Source organism: Orcinus orca, chromosome 12, assembly GCF_937001465.1.
Source record: "Orcinus orca chromosome 12, mOrcOrc1.1, whole genome shotgun sequence".
NCBI classification, from domain to species: Eukaryota; Metazoa; Chordata; class Mammalia; order Artiodactyla; family Delphinidae; genus Orcinus; species Orcinus orca.
Genome location: NC_064570.1, coordinates 58223497 through 58242790, shown reverse-complemented (window position 1 = coordinate 58242790; position 19294 = coordinate 58223497). Strand labels below are relative to the sequence as shown.

General features: G+C 37.7%; 1 protein-coding gene and 1 long non-coding RNA gene across 4 annotated transcripts in view; one reads left to right on the top strand and one right to left on the bottom strand.

The window, feature by feature from the left end:
• The window catches only part of LOC125960607 (uncharacterized), a 315000-nt gene that overhangs the window by 263458 nt on the left and 32248 nt on the right, over positions 1 to 19294 (top strand). The gene's annotated exons all lie outside the window — the stretch shown is intronic.
• FBXL4 (F-box and leucine rich repeat protein 4) overlaps positions 1 to 19294 on the bottom strand; it is a 67841-nt gene that overhangs the window by 26456 nt on the left and 22091 nt on the right. For all 3 annotated transcript variants that reach the window (XM_033418791.2, XM_004264794.4, XM_033418792.2), the window contains 2 exons: positions 12586 to 12928; positions 6648 to 6892 (listed from right to left, as the gene is read on the bottom strand). In XM_033418791.2, coding sequence (XP_033274682.1) covers positions 6648 to 6892; positions 12586 to 12928 — 588 coding nt within the window. The remainder of the gene's footprint in view (positions 1 to 6647; positions 6893 to 12585; positions 12929 to 19294) is intronic.

The following is a 19294-nucleotide window of genomic DNA, read 5'->3' as shown; positions in this document are numbered from 1 at the left end:
AAAAGGCATTTACCCAAGTCTCAGCATTTCCTCAGATGTAGAAGGCAGACTAGAAATATGTTAACAGCATTCACCACACTGTGGTTTTGAACATCCCACAATAATGTGAAAGCAGTTTGCAAAGACCAAACAACCCCACAAACATTAAAATAAAAGTGAAATCTTGGCCAACACACGTTCAAACAACAATTAAAAAATGTAATTGCTACAAATTTATTTTAAATGTTGCAAATAACTCAGTAGCCCACACGTCTTATTTACACCCAAACATCCAAGAACATCCCTATATTCTTAATCCATTGCAGCGTATGTTCTGCTCTCCCTAAATTCATCCTTTCCTTTTAAATGCCAAATTAAACGGCCTTTCTTTCCAGTCCTTGTATTACCTGATTTATTGTGGCATTTCACACAACCGCCCTCACCTTCCTTCAAATTCTCAGATAGTCCTCTCGCTATTCCCTCCTTAAATTCCTCCGACCTGTCTCACTGCTGTGTCCTTTGTATTATAGTAGCTAAATTGCCAGTTTGCATCAAGCACCTTAATTCATTCACTCAACAAATGTTTATTGAGCTCCAACTATGACCCAGGCATTACTCTAGGCACTTGGAAGTGGGCAAAGCAAAGTTCCTGCTCTCATGGGGCTTACTTACATTTTGGTAGGAGAGGTAGATCATAAACAAATCAATTACATGAGTAAAATTAATAGTATATTAGAGAGTGAAAAGTGCCAACGAGAAAATAAAAGCAGAGAAGGACAACAGGAAGTGTCAAAGGTAGACAGGGTGGTAAGGGAAGCCCCATTGAGAAGGTGAATCAAGCCCCAAAGGAAGTGAGGGGGTGAGCAAAGCAGTTCCCTGGAGAAGCAGCACTCCAGGCGAAGGGAGGGGCAAGCGCAACAGCTCTGAGGCAGGACAGCTCAGACGATGCCTAGGGTACGGAACTGTCAGGAGGCTCAAAGTGAGAGGGACATGGGGAGCAGATCAGAGAGGTAAGGGGCAGTTCAGAGTGTGCGTCCTATAGACTCTGGCTTTTATTTTGAGGGAGATGGGATCCTCAATCATCAGAGGGTGCTGAGCAGAGGTGTGGCACAACCTGCTTGTCTTTTAACAGAGCCACTCCAGTTTCTGTGCGGAGAACAGACTGAAAGAGAACAGGGGTAAAAACAGGGGGACCCTCAGGACACCACGACCACATTCAGGGAAGAGAGGATGGTGCACTGGATCTGGTGGTGGCACTGAATGTTGTGCTCAATATTCAGACTCAGGATCTATTTCAAAGGGAGGCAGCGTGTACCACATTATGACATACCTTCTTCATACTGAACTGAACTCAGGCTCACCTGTTTCTCAACCATAATTTATTTTTCTGTTAACCAGTTTCCTTACATACTGATTCGTTTACATTGAGTTTTATAAGGTGCCTCAAATCCTTCGGCAATTGAAACAGATTCTTGGTGTACCCAGTACTTAGCATGATGTCAGGCATGTAAAAAACACTGGATGACTGTTGAATAAATCTTCCAATGGTGAAAATTCATCTGAAGAATTTCAATTTCCTCTACTCTGGAACAAACTAAGTTTTATGGACTCAGAGAATTTTTCCCTTAAGAGGGTCAAACTCCTAAGAAATATGACAAAATTAACATTTTTACCTTACTCTGAGTATACATCACAGTTATGACTAGTTCTTCACTATTTATAAGCTAGCAATTTGGAAATGAATGTAGGGTGTCAGAGATCTGGAGTATCCTATTTTGATATGATACTTCTAAATTTATTTGCAGATTACAAAAATTAAATGAGTATATTAACTATTAAACTTAAAATCTTGAGGCATCTTATCTCCTGAAGGTCTTCATTATTTGGCAAAGCACTTTGTTCTACAATTCTTTTTGGTATTGGACTTGGAATACTTTGACATTTCTTTTCTCTTTGCTCTCACTAATGAACTTTTCCCTTCTAAAGATAGAAAGTAAATCACCAGAAAGCCAACTGTTAATAGATTAGAAAACATCCCAAACTGATTGAATGAATGAAAAAATTTGGAAGCACAATAAAGATAATGATCATGCTTATCTACCTTTATGACTCTCTCTCTTCTTTTTTATATATTGCATATTTTTACTGAGATTATTTGGTCAATATCCCCATAGTCTCTCCTCCTAAACTTACAAGATCTACACAACCTACTTTTTCATATTTCCATTCCAAGAAGGCAGAATTAGCAGCAGAATCAATTAATTAGCTGAACACAACTCTTGTTTCTTTCCTTAATGCTCCTCATAAAGTTTTATTTTAACACATAATTACATACATGTTTTTGTCTTGGTCATCTATTTATTCATTTCAATTGTGATACTGGTCACTTGCAAGGAGAATTATAGCTTGTATACTTCCTGCAGCCTGTTCATACCATGTTATGAATTCTCATCAAGTATTTCTTGATATTGAGGGTATTAAGAGAAGACCTAAGTTCAGATAAACAATCCCAAACGAGGTCTCTTGCTACGAGAAATGGAGTCTCTGGAGAGAGAAATAAATTGCTTATCTTTATGAGGTGAATTCATTTGTCCAGATTAATATAAGTACATAAAAAGTAATTTACTAAATGGTAACTTGCACCCTAAAATAATTAACATCACATGAATGAATGATTTAATCTGAGTTTATTCATCACAAAATAAAAGGCACTAATCCTTACAAGCTGCCTGAAGTATCAAGGTAAAGGGGAGAATTAGGTATAAATATCCACGGCTTCTGATTGCTAATCTCATGTTTTGTTAGCTGACCCTCACTTGAGTTTTATAAGACAGTATATTTAAGATAATTTTAATCCCAAATAGCTGGAGCATTATTTACTATAGCCGATCCAAAATAGAGTCATTAAAAACAAAACTTCTTGCTTAACTGTGTACGGTACTATCTAGCAATGGTAGAAGGAAGTGGAAAAGAAAGTCTTAAATTGTCTTTCATCTCTAGGAATTGACCATCTAAAAGAGACAACAGTGTAAAACACAGGCAGGCAACTGAATAAACACATATATGAATAAGCAAAAAGCTCTCTATTCCATAAAACTGTAGCTCTGTGTCAAAACATCAAGTTCTTAAATCTAGAAAGCATCCGATAATGTTTTCTGAAGGGAACAAGTAGAAGGGTGAGGGATAGAAATCTCTACATAACTGAGGTGGAGCTCAAGGTGATTATTTTGAGCAACTACCTGAAGAAAAATGATAGAGGAAAAATAAATAGAACCTAAGACTTTTTGAACACCAGAATGATATAATTAAGCCTCAGAGCACCAACAGGCAGGGAGGCAAAGGCATATCCAAGACTTTAGGGAAGTGTATTATAAGAGAAAAGTGGAATTACAGTAGATGTGATTTTAATGAGTAATGATATAAATGAGCAGTACTTGAAGTTACAAATCACAAATCTGTAGATAGAATAGGATTTTAATAACTGATTAAAAGTTTTAAGTTCTTATTATTCCAATTTCCCTGTTATTTTGAATACAATAAATTCCTAAGTTCTTTAAAATCCAGTGAAACAATTCCAGCTTGTGAAGATAAGGTTTTTAGGTAACAAAAATAAACTATATCAAACTTTTCCCAAAGACTTACTCAAAAAGCAAGCTCGGGCTTCCCTGGTGCGTGGTTGAGAATCTGCCTGCCAATGCAGGAGACACGGGTTCGAGCCCTGGTCTGGGAGGATCCCATATGCCACGGAACAACTAGGCCCGTAAGCCACAACTACTGAGCCTGCGCGTCTGGAGGCTGTGCTCCGCAACAAGAGAGGCCGCCATAGTGAGGGGCCTGCGCACCGCGATGAAGAGTGGCTCCCGCTCGCCACAACTAGAGAAAGCCCTCGCGCAGAAACGAAGACCCAACACAGCCAAAAATAAATTAATTAATTAATAAACCCCTACCCCCAACATCTTCTTTAAAAAAAAAAAAAAGCAAGCTCATCATCATTGGTCTCTATTTTAAAAATGTACTTTTTTTCTTTAAAGTATTACAAGTAAGTCTTCTTCACAGTAATGAGCATAAATAGACCATACTTACTCATAGATTATTCATTAATAATCAAGCCATGAATATTTATCATTTATTCTGGGAATGCTGCCTATAAGCCATAATGACTATCAATTCAGCAGTCAGTTCAAGGGGGCCAACGGCAATCAGTAGGCAAAACTCCAGTATCTCCCACCCAAAAAAGATTCCCTCTCCCTGTTAGTTAACCTTTTTATTTTCTTAATGAGAACAATAACTATACTTAAAGGAATGCTATCAAGATTTATTTATGGTTTTACTGGCTGAAATACTCCTGTGAAATATGGAAAACTTAAATTAATGTATGTACTTTTGTGATTATTTAAACAGCCCCGTGGCAACTAAATGGCTGAACTGAAAATGGAAGAGAAATTACTGGTGAGAAAGTAGACTGGAGCTTTAACCTCATAAAAGAAGATCTTTATCCATCACGTGTCTAAAATGCTAACAATAGCATCGCGAAGTTTTCTTCTCACAACTTATGTTTCTGCTCATGCACCCGAAGAAGCTACATGAAGTTTTTAAAAACTGATTTAATACTATCTCTACATTTTATTCATTATACCATGGTTATATGCAACATTTTGGCAAAGAAGCTGGACTTCAGTCATTCATTACCAATATTTTCTTTAACTCATTAGTTGCCTCCCTGTTATTTTATTTATAAAATATAGGGAGGATATGTTTAAATGTTTATTCTTATATCTTTATCTTTTCTGTAGCAGGAACTATATTATCTATCTCTTTACATGGTCCACGACACTCACCATAATACCTTACACACCAAGAGTGAAAACAAACAGGAAGTTCCTAATGGTGGGAAACATTGAAAAAAGAGCTATGAGGGATTAAAACACCCAAAAGTCCTTATAATGTAAAATAATGCTTACTGATACCAATGGTTCTATCTGCTCTCAGAGTCAGTTAGTCTTGGTTTATGATCTATAGTGTATGCTCTCAATACCCACAGTCATCATTAGCTTCAGTTCTTCTTGGTCCCATTAATAGCGAGGAAAATTAGCCAATGAAGTGTGTGTGTCTGCAGCAAAAGGAAGTAGAAAGGACTAAGCTTGTGTTCCACTGGAGAGCTGTCAAAGATCCAGCAATTTTCAAAATGTGGATTCTATAAAAATTTACCAAAATCACACTGCCAAAAAGAAATGCCTAATTTTTCTACTATATATGTATATAATATATATATCCCCTTTTAAGCAAATTTACATAATAAAAAAGAATTTTGTATACATAGCCTGTTGTAAAATCTTTAGACTCTGACCCACAATCCCATCATGTTTTATCTAAGAACCCCTTCCCCTGGCTCTATTTCTGGCAGAAAAGAAACTCAGTGCATCCATGGTTTCAACATGTGCTATAAGCCATTACTGCTGTGTTTATTTTTTACTTTGATGCATAAACTATCAATATTAGCATTTTGAACACATTGGTGCTATTTCAAACATGACTTCATCTGAATCTAATGGTATCAAATATTTATTTCTGGAACTGCATCTTTATTTTTATACTTTAAGTCAAGGGGAACAAAGCTCAAAATACAGATTTCTAATTCATAAACCACTGTTCAGGAATGTATCCACTGGGGATATGTGTAGGGAGGGCTGTAGTTCATTCTAACTTCTAAAAACAGGATAGGAGATTATTTGTTAATCAAAAATAACAAGTAGGGCTTCCCTGGTGACACAGTGGTTGAGAGTCCACCTGCCGATGCAGGGAACATGGGTTCGTGCCCCGGTCCGGGAAGATCCCACATGCCGCAGAGCGGCTAGGCCCGTGAGCCATGGCCGCTGAGCCTGTGCTCCGCAACGGGAGAGGCCACGAGAGTGAGAGGCCCGCGTACCGCAAAAAACAAACAAACAAACAAACAAACAGGTAATTTCCCCAAAGTGTCTACTTCTTCATTAATGAAACGGATTATACTGCAACATACAATGAGAATAACCATCAAGGTTAGGAGAAAAACACCTGTTTGTTTCACAAGAAAAATGACTATGGCATTACTAAATGAATATGTACTCGTGCAACCTTTCAAATGTTTAACAGGTGACGTTTAATAGTAAGGAAACTAAATGCTTAAATAGAAAGGAGCAGAAACACCTGGGCAGGTCTGCAAGTGTGGTCGCCTATTTAACATGCAATTGCATTTTCAACATAATTAGTTTAAATGAGCTTCTAAATTTGGGTGATGTATTGCACATGTAATTAAGATTTAATTAAAAATGTTCTATAATAAATTGTTTTCCATTTCTGACAAATCACATTAGGGAGGTAGATTTTGATTTGGAAATAGTTTTTAGAATGTGTTAATCATCTGTGCTGAAAATATGAGAAAGAAAAAAAGGAGCTCTGTTGAAAGTTCCTTGGGATTTAAAAAATATGAGGTAAAGGGCATAATTTCCCTCCATCTTGTGAAGTCTAGCTGAAGACGGTGGTGAAACTAACTCATCCACTTTTGTAAGCAGAAGCACTCTGAACATGATCTAAAGTACATGATATATAATTTCAAACTTTTATTATCGAAACTACTACATAGTAAGTATAGCCTGCTGAGTTAAATAACCTCAACAAGGCTTGGCACTGACCTGCTAAATCCTGAAACAGAGATGAAGCCCCTATTGCCAGTCCAAGATAAATTAAGCCACTGGACGAGAGTACAGCGAGGCTGCAGAAATTCCAGAGAGGTGTCATTTAGTTTTGCCCAGTATGGTTGCAGATTGAGGTGGATGTACTGCAGAGGATCACAGCAATGCTGGTTCAGTAGTTTGCAAGTCTGTGCTAATCTACACAGGTCTGGTAGTGTCAGATGATTCAGAATCAGTTGAATGAGCTACATAAAACAGAGAAACCAAGATCACCCAGACTGAAAAAACAATATCACTTTTTGAAGCATATGATATGATCTAATAAAGAATAACAGTATCATACATTTTATAACAATACTTTCACATACTAAATAATTCAACAGAATTATCCAAATCAGTAGTAACCATACATACATAAGGCTATATATATTACATTTCAAGAGCATTCAAAGTATATTCAATTCATGTCGACTATTTTTTTTTTTACAGTGCAAAGGTATATTTTGGTAATCTATTGAATAATACAATTTTTCACATACTTAACATTTACTAAACATCGACTACACGTCAAACACTGGTGAGAAGAGCTCCCACTTTCAGGGTTTCCAGAGTCCAGTGGGGACTGGTAAGTACGATGATATGTTTTAATAGCTTGGATAGATGCATAGACTGCTACTAGAGCCTGACACAAGACACAGGCCTAACCTCAGTGAAAGCGGACTTGGACCAGCAAGGCTCAGCTTTAAAGAGTGAGAGGCAAAACTGGGGAGAGGAAAGATTAGTTAGTGGTAAGGACTGGCTCACAGAGAGCCTCACCGAGGAGCCTGGATTTATTCTGAAAGCAATGAGGAGTCTTGAAGGGATTTATGTAACTGCAGAGTGACAGAGTCATATTTATGGTTTAGAAAGATCATTGCAGGGGGCACTACCGGAGGCAGGAAGGGAAACCCGCCTGGCGGTTACTGTAGATTCCAAGAAAGAGGAATCAGGGGCCTGCTTAAGGCAACTGGCAGTGACTAGGGAGTAGCTAACAGATACAAAAAAGTATTAAGGAGGAGGAATCAAAAAGATTTTTATCTCTAATTAAAATAGCTTCTTTGAACTAGTTCAAGATTTGTTTTTTCTTAATGGTGAACAGTCGGGGGCTCCTAAACTAATTTTCAAAGAATCACTGCTAAATAGCCTATTCTGAACCAAGAAATACTAAGAAAAAAAAATCAAATATTTGCTAAATGGTAAAAAAATCTTTAGATGAGAGAGAAGGTTGAGTTTCCTTTTTTTTTTTTTTTTTTTGCGGTACGCAGGCCTCTCACTGTTGTGGCCTCTCCCGTTGCGGAGCACAGGTTCCGGACACGCTGGCTCAGCGGCCATGGCTCACGGGCCCAGCCGCTCCGCGGCATGTGGGATCCTCCCGGACCGGGGCACGAACCCGTGTCCCCTGCATCAGCAGGCGGACCCTCAACCACTGCACCACCAGGGAAGCCCCTGTATTATATTTTTAAATAATTCTATTCACTATATTTTGTTTGCCGAAGTAAAATTGGTCTGTAATTTTATTTTTATGTGCTAGAGTATTATAACAGCTTCACTAAGAAGTTAAAAACTTTCCCTTTTCTTTATGCTATGAAAGAGTTTAAATAATACAGGATTTGATCACTTCTTAAATGTCTGAAAGAACCTATGAGCCATCTGGGCTTGGCAACTGTAGGACCTTAAATATGTGTAGAATGAATTAAAAATTTGTTGTTTTAACTACAATATTAAAAGCTATTTCAGTAAAATTTTTAAGCAGTTAGTGCAAAGAGACATTAAAAGTTAAATATATCCATGTATCAGAGGATAAATAATTTACTTTTTTCCAGATGATTTATAATTTAAATAACTCCCAGCAATTGCTGGCATCATTCCAAAGTCACCATTATTAAAAGATGTATATTGTGTGAAAACATTTTCTGATCCTTAATATTATATTTTAAGCAAATATCCAAGTAGAAGAAGAATAATGAAGTTATTGAGACCATGACATTGGCATGTGAAAAAGCACTTTTGGATTCTGATTAAGCAAAAGATAACAGGTTTTAGGCCCACAAGATAATACCCATTAATTATTACTCATCTAGTACCTAGTGTCTGTCAGAAGATGTTTTTATATGGGGGTATCCTAGCCTAAAGTACCATTTGACACGATGTTGTATGTAGGATGTTGTATGTCTCAAAACACAGCTGATCTGCCCTCAAAACACACTCCACTCATAATACAATTATTTTCAACTAAGGAAACATTATGTCACTTGACATATTTAAATGTGGGGTTTTTTTTCCTTTAAATAACTTGGATTATATAATTTAGGCAACTTTTAAAAAAAGAGTTTCTCTTTTTACTCACTGTGAGATCATTCAGTGTTTTGCAGCATCAACTCTTTATGCATTGTACTGCCTTCATCATGACTAATTAATGTCCTTCAGGACGACTGATTCTATCTCTCGGTTTCGTCTATGTGATTTTGTTGTATTGATTAAACCCCTTGCATGTACTGGAAGCCTTTACTCTTTATTGGCTCCTTCCCTACAGCATAAAAGCATACTGAAATCTCTCCCAGCTTGCATCACAAACAGAAACCTTCCCACCCTGCTACATCTTCTGCCACTCGTCTTTTCTCCTTTTAAAAGATAAATTAGAGCAAATAATATCTATAATAATTTCATACTCTTCCTCATTTTGATATGCCTTATTGAGTGTGACATGAAGGGGTGGAGTGTTAGGATGCCAAGTATTATTCACTATTGGTGGACAGTCTTGCCCATGATTGGTGTATATTAATAGAAATATTTTTCTGCTTATGCTCAGAGAGCAAACACTTTTTGTCTCTGCTTCTTCCCCGCTCCTTGATGCCTTAACCAGATATGGTAAGGTTTTTCTCATCTCTCACCCTATGGTCATAGTTCCATTGAACTGATACTGGTAAAGGATTATCAGAGATCTCCCGATGACCAAAACCAGTGGGCACTCGTCACTGAGCTCTCTGCAGCGGTGTGGCCGACCACACCCATTTTCTGTTCTCTATACCTCTTTAGCTTCCTATCGTTGTTTTTAAGACAATCTCATCCTTGTCCCAAGTGCCTTTTCTGACTTGTCTTCCTCTCCTGGACTCTTAGATGTTAGTAATCCCAGAATTCTATTCTTGGCCCTTTATTCACACCCTCAGTTTTCCTGGTCAGTTTCATCTACCATGGTAGCCCTCTCCTCTTCTGAGAAGACTCACACAAATGTAAACTCAGACCTTCCTCCTGCGTTTCAAACTCAAATAGCAACTGCCTACTGTCAACTTCTCAATCAGAGAAGTTGGCTTTGATGAATCACAGGCACCTCCAAGTCAATGCACCCTTCCACCTTCACCCACTGGTTTATGATTAATGGCATATCCATCCACCAGGTCATTTCAACCAGAAGCCTAAAAGTCCTTGTGATGCTCTGCTTCATGTCCACATTCAATAGTTACTTTGATTTCTACCTTCTGCATCTCTAGAATACTTCTCCGGCTTACCTCCTTTCCAAACTTTCCAGTACCCAGAGCTTCATAACTTCTTGCCTACATTTCTGCAGTAGCTCCTCGACTGGTATCCCTGCTTCCCACCTTGACCTCCTTTTGGTCTATTCTTCATTTACCAACAGAATAATCTAAGAAAGAAATCTCATTTTGTTATTCTTCTTTTAAAGTAAATAAAACTTTCAATGTTTCCCTACTGACTACAGAAAAGGTTCACAATCTTCTTCATACCATGACACATACGAAAAACAAGCTTTACATGAGGCCAAACACCTGGGCAATCATTCTCACTGTGGGACAAAGCATGTGCAAAAATGCCTGCATATTATGGATAATTTCTGGAATGCTATTATTCCACATCTTTTTCTCCCACTAAAAAAAGCATATGAAGAATTCAGAGAACACAAGAAAGTGAGTGTGAAATTATTACAGGTATTATCTTGGATTTGTTCTAATTTTTTACCAAAAGTAAATGATTTATAAAATCTAAGGTCTCTATGACTCCCCTCAAATGATTCTGCGGTGTACAGGAGAGACACAGCAGCCTGAGGACCACTGGCTGAAGAGAGAAAATGCAAACCTCTCGGTAAAACCCACAGAGCCCTCTACAACGTGGCAGGGTGGGCTGTGCACTGCCAGGGCTGGGATGTCCCAATCACTGTCATCTGTGTGATGGTGGCCTATGGAGTGATGCACCGAGGCAGCCCTGAGCCTGTGTCCAAGTTCATCTCTTGCAGCTTCTGCTATCAAATCCTATTCCAGCCACAGTGAAATACTGGAGTTCCCAAACAGGTCACACAGTTTCACTTCTTCTCACCTTTGGACACTCTCTTCCCTTTGCCTGAAGTTCCCGTTATTCATTTGAATGTGACATGTTAAGCATTTTACCAGGTCTGGATAAAATTCAACAAACTCTTTAAAATACATTTGCTGAATTTAAATCTCTATACTGTAGTTTTAGGAAACGGGTAAGAATCAAGGAAGTGAGCTTTCTCCAGATGAGCTGCTGCCATTGCTGCCAGGACAGACCCTCCTTGAAGCCCCAGGGAACAACATTGTCAACATCCCACGCTCCTCTCTCCCAGCTCAGCTGCTCCTCCATCTTTCCTCCCTCCTCCCTCTAAGGGCCAGGGTGTCTTGTCCACCTATGAAGCTTCCTTCCATAACACAAGACTTGACCTAGAAGGCCTGGGCTGGATCCTGGTTCCATGGCTTACTGACTGAATTACCTTAGATCCTTAAATTTATCTTTATGTGGCAACTTTAGCTACTTCACAGGATGTACCATAGCATTAGAATTGTGAAATGTTGAACAGGCATTATAGCTCCTGTTAGGCACTCAAGAGGCTACCTTATTGTTCCATGCAAGTTAAGCTACTTGTATTATTACAATGAAACCTGAAATACCCACCAGTGTGGAAGGGGGATAGTTGAACTGGTTAAAGTTTAAATTTATAAAATTTTTCTTTAAAAGATCTGATTATATTATTTTTAACCACACACAGCTCTTCTCAGCAGGGGAAGGAATGCCTGGCCCTACTCCCACCCCAGGGGGTGTGCTAATGGCATTCGATGCCTGGGAGCCAGGAGTGCTAAATATACCCTGGAAACACCCCTGCAGTGACACACTGAAAACAAGACTTTAGGTAAAAGGCACTCTATACCTGCCTAGACCAAAAATCATAGCTAGTTAGAGTATAGAATAGAGTTAGTATAGAAGAGTATATGACACTTGGAGAAACTGCGCACTATAAAACAGAATTAGCATTTCTCTCACGGTCTAATTAATACTCTTATTTTTCATAGCAAATTTTTTTTTTTTTTTTTGCGGTACGTGGGCCTCTCACTGCCGCGGCCTCCCCCGTTGCGGAGCACAGGCTCCGAAATCGCAGGCCCAGCAGCCATGGCGCACGGGCCCAGCTCCTCCGCGGCACGTGGGATCCTCCCGGACCTGGGCACGAACCCGTGTCCCCTGCATCGGCAGGCGGACTCTCAACCACTGCGCCACCAGGGAAGCCCGCAAATCATCTTTAATATAACCGGTATCAAGTTAAGCACATATTGCCCATATTAACACTGTGTAATTATGAATTAAAGTGGAGTGTAATTTATCATTGCTTTATGTATTTTGGTTATTGTTAATCAGTGATGAAATAACCTATATTTAATAGTTTATCCAGAATCACTAAAGTCAAATCCAAAACAAAGGTGGCGAAGTTACTGAACACAATTTTGTCTAGTCTTTCCAAAATCAAAATACACAATACATCAGATTATGTATACCTTGCTAATGCTCCGATTTCTCTGACATCTAGCAAAATAAACATTAACATCTAAACATTTTAAAATGATAGTATGTCCAATATTGCTACTGAATATCTTTGGCTTACCTCATAAGGTAGTTTATCAAAATATCCATTACTTGTCCCTTCCCTGAGGGCAATACTGCTAAACTTTTTGTTCAGATTGTCCATTCCACATCCATTCTTTTCTTCATAGTCATCTTCTAGATCATTCATATCAATAAGTGAAGTCTTGAGAGAAAGCACTGGCTTGTCCTTTGTACCATGTAATACAACGGCATCTAATTCAGTGTAATAATCCAGAAGAGAACTATTTACTTCCAGCCGTATAAGATTTGTGGGAAAATTTATCTGCTTAATACAAGGTTTAAACTGGCGAGCCTGGGAAGCATTCACCTTCGTAGGTTTCTCTGACCAAAGAATCTCCCATCTGCCAAAGAAAGAAACTTCCCTATAATACAGTTTAGAATGAGATTTACTGTTACCTTAACGTTAGGGGCCCAGCCCAATACGTTACAGTGTGAAGCAAAAGCATTCAACAAGGTGGATAGGATCAAACCAAGAATTGTTTCCAGGACATGAAAATAATTTTAAACCTAAATGCCATAGACCTTATTACTTAAGATATTTTTACTACTTAAATTATTTTTACAACTCCCTAGAAAGTCCTTTTTGGCAGATTTCACTTTGGTAAGTTAAAAACTGGAATAGGTAGTCAGCGGTACATGAACAACACTCAGTTTTACAGATAAAGTAAACACTAAGTATTAACGCACACAGCAGAAAGCACTCCTGTGTGCATGCCCTAAACCAACTGTGGAAACTAAACTTCTCACCTTGCCTCACGAAGGTCTCCTTCTCTGTTTCTGTTACTGGTGCCATACAAATTCAAAACTTTCATTATATTTTTCTTTGGCCACAGCACACGGCATGTGGAATCTTAGATCCCCCCACCAGGGATCAAACCCGTGTCCCTTGCGCTGGAAGCGTGCGGAGTCTTAACCACTGGACCACCAGGGAAGTCCCAAAACTATCATTTTCTTTGATTTTCTTTTATCCAGTCATTAAATTTTATCAGAGTTTTCATGAAATTGTCTCATATATGCCCTTCTCCTAAGTTTCCATTATTGTCATCTTTTAGTCATCCTTGTATCCTCAGTACCTAGCAAGTAGCTAACACGTAACAGGTGAATAACATTTTCTCCTATTCCTTCAAAATGAACTTCTACTTTTCAGCCAAGTTAATCATTACTTTCCAGATAATAAACTTATTTCCACACGAAGGTGTTTGCTCATGTTGTCTTCCCCTCCCAATGAAATGCCTAACCTACAATTATCTGCCCATCTTTTCTTCAAGGCCTAACGCATATTCCATGTCTTTATATAGGTCTTCTTAAAAAATTAGTTTCCAAAATTATTTAAAGATTCTTTGTAACATAGCATCATTAGATATATAATATTCTCCAATATATGGCATAAATAACCATTTCTCTAATATTGTTTTCTAATATAACAGAGAAAATTAAAAACACAGACAAAAATACTTCAATAAATACTTCTGTTTCTATTTATTTACTTTAGCTAGCAGAACTTTTACATAAAGATTTTATGTCAGAGATTAAGAACATTTTTAAGTCTCCCAATACATACTACAAACTGCTTTCAAAGAAGCTTATGCCAACAATATGTAAGAATGACCACTGAAAGCACTCTTTATTTTAAAAAATAATCTCTAATTTCACAGTGACCCAGGTCTCTGTGACATAATTTATAATTCACTGACTACTAATAACACTTAAAATGTTTTCATATGCTTATTAATCATATCAAATTTTTTCCCCTCCAATATATTGTCAGTTCATTTCGTTGCCTGAATGGCCTATTTACTTTTTATGAATTTTATTTTTTTTATACAGCAGGTTCTTATTAGTTATCTACTTTATACATATTAGTGTATATATGTCAATCCCAATCACCCAATTCATCCCACCACCACCACCCCCTCTCCTCCCCGCTTCTCACCCTTGGTGTCCATATGTTTGTTCTCTACGTCTGTGTCTCTATTTCTGCCTTGCAAACCGGTTCATCTGTACCATTTTCCTAGATTCCACATATATGCGTTAATATACATTTGTTTTTCTCTAATTTACTCCACTATGTATGACAGTATCTAGGTCCATCCACATCTCTACAAATGACCCAATTTCGTTCCTTTTTATGGCTGAGTAATATTCTGTTGTATATATGCACCACATCTTCTTTATCCGTTCATCTGTCGATGGGCATTTAGGTTGCTTCCAGGACCTGGATATTGTAAACAGTGCTGCGATGAACATTGGGGTGCATGGGTCTTTCTGAATTATGGTTTTCTCTGGGTATATGCCCAGTAGTGGGATTGCTGGGTCATATGGTAATTCTGTTTTTAGTTTTTTAAGGAACCTCCATACTGTTCGCCACAGTGGCTGTATCAATTTACATTCCCACCAACAATGCAAGAGGGTTCCCTTTTCTCCACACCCTCTCCAGCATTTGTTGTTTGAAGATTTTCTGATGATGCCCATACTAACCTGTGTGAGGTGATAACCTCATTGTAGTTTTGATTTGCATTTCTCCAATAATTAATGATGTTGAGTAGCTTTTCATATGCTTCTTGGCCATCTGTATGTCTTCTTTGGAGAAATGTCTATTTAGGTCTTCTGCCCATTTTTGGATTGGGTTGTTTGTTTTTTAATATTGAGCTGCATGAGCTGTTTAGATATTTTGGAGATTAATCCTTTGTATGTTGATTCCTTTGCAAATGTTTTCTCCCATTCTGAGGGTTGTCTTTTCGTCTTGTTTGTAGTTTCCTTTGCTTTGCAGAAGGTTTTAAGTTTCATTAGGTCCCATTTGTTTATTTTTGTTTTTACTTCCATTACTCTAGGAGGTGGATCAAAAAGGATCTTGCTGTGATTTATGTCAAAGAGTGTTCTTCCTATGTTTTCCTCTAAGAGTTTTATAGTGTCCAGTCTTACATTTAGGTCTTTAATCCATTTTGAGTTTATTTTTGTGTATGGTGTTAGGGAGCATTCTAATTTCATTCTTTTACATGTACCTGTCCAGTTTTCCCAGCACCACTTACTGAAGAGGCTGTCTTTTCTCCATTGTATATCCTTGCCTCCTCTGTCATAGATTAGTTGACCATAGCTGTGTGGGTTTATCTCTGGGCTTTCTATCCTGTTCCATTGATCTATATTTCTGTTTTTGTGCCAGTACCATATTGTCTTGATTACTGTAGCTTTGTAGTATAATCTGAAGTCAGGGAGTCTGATTCCTCCAGCTCTGCTTTTTTCCCTCAAGATTGCTTTGGCTATTCAGCGTCTTGTGTCTCCATACAAATTTTAAGATTTTTTGTTCTAGTTCTGTAAAAAATGCCATTGGTAATTTGATAGGGATTGCACTGAATCTGTAGATTGCTTTGGGTAGTACAGTCATTTTCACAATACTGATTCTTCCAATCCAAGAACAAGGTATATCTCTCCATCTGTTTGTGTCATCTTTGATTTCTTTCATCAGTGTCTTATAGTTTTCTGAGTACAGGTCTTCTCCCTCCTTAGGTAGGTTTATTCCTAGGTATTTTATTCTTTTCATTGCAATGGTGAATGGGATTCTTTCCTTAATTTCTCTTTCTGATCTTTCGTTTTTAGTGTATAGGAATGCAAGAGATTTCTGTGCATTAATATTGTATTTACCAAATTCATTGATTAACTCTAGTAGTTTTCTGGTGGCATCTTTAGGATTATCTGTGTATACTATCATGTCATCTGCAAACAGTGACAGTTTTACTTCTTCTTTTCCAATTTGTATTCCTATTATTTCTTTTTCTTCTCTGACTGCCGTGGCCAGGACTTCCCAAACTATGTTTAATAAAAGTGGCAAGGGTGGACATCCTTGTCTTGTTCCTAATCTTAGAGGAAAGCTTTCAGTTTTCACCATTGAGAATGATGTTTGCTGTGGGTTTGTTGTATATGGCCTTTATTATGTTGAGGTAGGTTCCATCTGTGCCCACTTTCTGGAGAGTTTTTTATCATAAATGGGTATTGAATTTGTCTAAAGCTTTTTCTGCATCTATTGAGATGATCATATGTTTTTTATTCTTCAATTTGTTAATATTGTGTATCACATTGACTGATTTGCATATATTGAAGCATCCCTGGGATAAATCCCACTTGATCATGGTGTATGATCCTTTTAATGTGTTGTTGGATTCTCTTTGCTAGTATTTATTGAGGATTTTTGCATCTATATTCATCAGTGATATTGGTCTGTAATTTTGTTTTTTTGTAGCATCTTTGCCTGGTTTTGGTATCAGGGTGATGGTGGCCTCATAGAATGAGCTTGGGAGTGTTCGTTCCTCTGCAATTTTTTGGAAGACTTTGAGAAGGATGGGTGTTAGCTCTTCTCCAAATGTTTGATAGAATTAGCCTGTGAAGCCATCTGGTCCTGATCTTTTGTTTGCTGTAATATTTTTAATCACAGTTTCAATTTCATTACTTGTGATTGGTCTGTTCATATTTTCTATTTCTTCCTGGTTCAGTCTTGGAAGGTTATATCTTTCTAAGAATTTGTCCATTTCTTCCAGGTTGTCCATTTTATTGGCATAGAGTTGCCTGTAGTAGTCTCTTATGATGCTTTTTATTTCTGCAGTGTCCATTGTAACTTCTTCGTTTTCATTTCTAATTTTATTGATTTGAGTCCTCTCCCTCTTTTTCTTTTTTTTCTTTTTTTTTTTTTTTGCGGTACGCGGGCCTCTCCCTGTTGTGGCCTCTCCCGTTGCGGAGCACAGGCTCCAGACGCACAGGCTCAGCGGCCACGGCTCATGGGCCCAGCCGCTCCGCGGCATGTGGGATCTTCCCAGACTGGGCACGAACCCATGTCCCCTGCATCGGCAGGCGGACTCTCAACCACTGCACCACCAGGAAAGCCCAGTCTCTCCCTCTTTTTCTTAATAAGCCAATGGCCTATTGAGATCCAGGTAAAAACTGATTACAGCAAGGCATTTAGGGAACTGAAATAGACAAAAGAGTATGAAACTCGGCAGAAATCTGAGCTGAGACTATAGAAGTCATCGACATACAAGTACCATAATGGTCTTTAGGCCAAGATGGGGGCAAGAAAGGCATATAGCACCACTCTCAGAAGGGAAGTTTGGTTAATTTCTACGTTTAGGAATAAAAGCATAAGGCAGAAACTCAACGGGATTCCAGTAAACATATCATTAACCATAACAGTAGGACTTTTGCAGTTAACAGAACCCTTATAATCAACCCATATTTGTTAGATTTGCTACTTCTCTCCTGAAAACTAGGAATAAAACCCATCAAACATATAAAGAACCTGTGAGTATTTGTATTCAGAGACAACCTGAAAGTAGGAATGAAGAGACTGGTCCCTCTCTACATCCAATCTTGGGAGGTAGGGGAAGAGTTCTAAGGAACAGAGCAGGTTGCGGCAGATTTGAGGAGGAAAGGAAAGCTAGCTGGGCATCTTCTCACTTTCTGTGACAAGGCAGAAAAGCAAATTTGGAATGCCAGCCTAGACCTAAGAAGTGCCCCTAAAGCCTAAATGCAAAAATCTTTAGGGTTTCTAACAATGGAATTGATTTGAACACTCTACTGAAAATCCACAGTTAAATAGAGCTAGCCATACAGGAACAGAAGTACGAAACATTTAAAACAATGTTCGTGGGAAAACGCATTCCTAGTTTTGGACAGTACATTTCCAAGAATCCTGGGGTAAATGGTGGAAGGTATTAGAAAATTCAAACTGTGGTTTTACTCATCCTTTTGTTGCTGCTGGAAAATGACATGAAATGATGCTGGAGGAATGTCTCATGTCCACGAAACAAGGACCACTCAGGACCCTGTGAAATAACTGCCTGTACTGGTTCACAACACATGTGGACTAAACCAGCCATCTTATTGTTTAGCTTCAATTAGAAGTTTTTATGAGCCTTAACAGAAACACTGAAAATGTAATATAGAAATCACCTCTGCCAGGTCCCTTGCCAAGCACTGATTAGAGCAGAAATATTCTACTGTAATAATGTATTAATCCACTAAAGTCCTCTCTCTCTCTCTACCTTGCAGAATGGACAAGGTTAAGATGATGCTTTAAAATGACTTCCTTAACATTTCTAGCATGTTTAAATGTTTAATGCTATGTTAGCATCATTTTTGCTTCTGACTTTATATAGCATAAACTTTATATATTTAGTTATACATATAAGTTTAAATATGATAGCATACTTAAAGTTGAAAAATATCAAACCTTATCAGTTATTAAAAAGTTTTAAATGTCTAAACATAAAAAAATTCAAGTATCATTAGTTTATTTATATTTTATTTTGATTTTTCTTGATAGCCTAAGAAGTAATAAAGAAAAGTGGTAAAAAGATGGAAAAATTATTTTATAGATCTGTGGCCAGTTGAATTAAATTAACTCTGAGACCAATACAAATTGATTTGGGGGTATCTGTATTTAGGTGTTTTTGTTTAAAATTCTAATAGAACTAGAATATATTATTTTAAAGTTAGAAAGAGAAAGATATCTACTTTACCCAACAACAGAATATGTCAATCTTTTTTTTTAATTATAGTATGGTTGATTTACAATATTAGAATAGTTTCAGGTGTGTGACATAGTGAGTCAATATTTTTACATATTCCACTTAAGTTTATTATAAAATAATGGCTATATTTCCTATGCCAATCTCTTTTTATTCTAGAAAATTAATGCCAGAATTTAAAAAGCTAGTCAG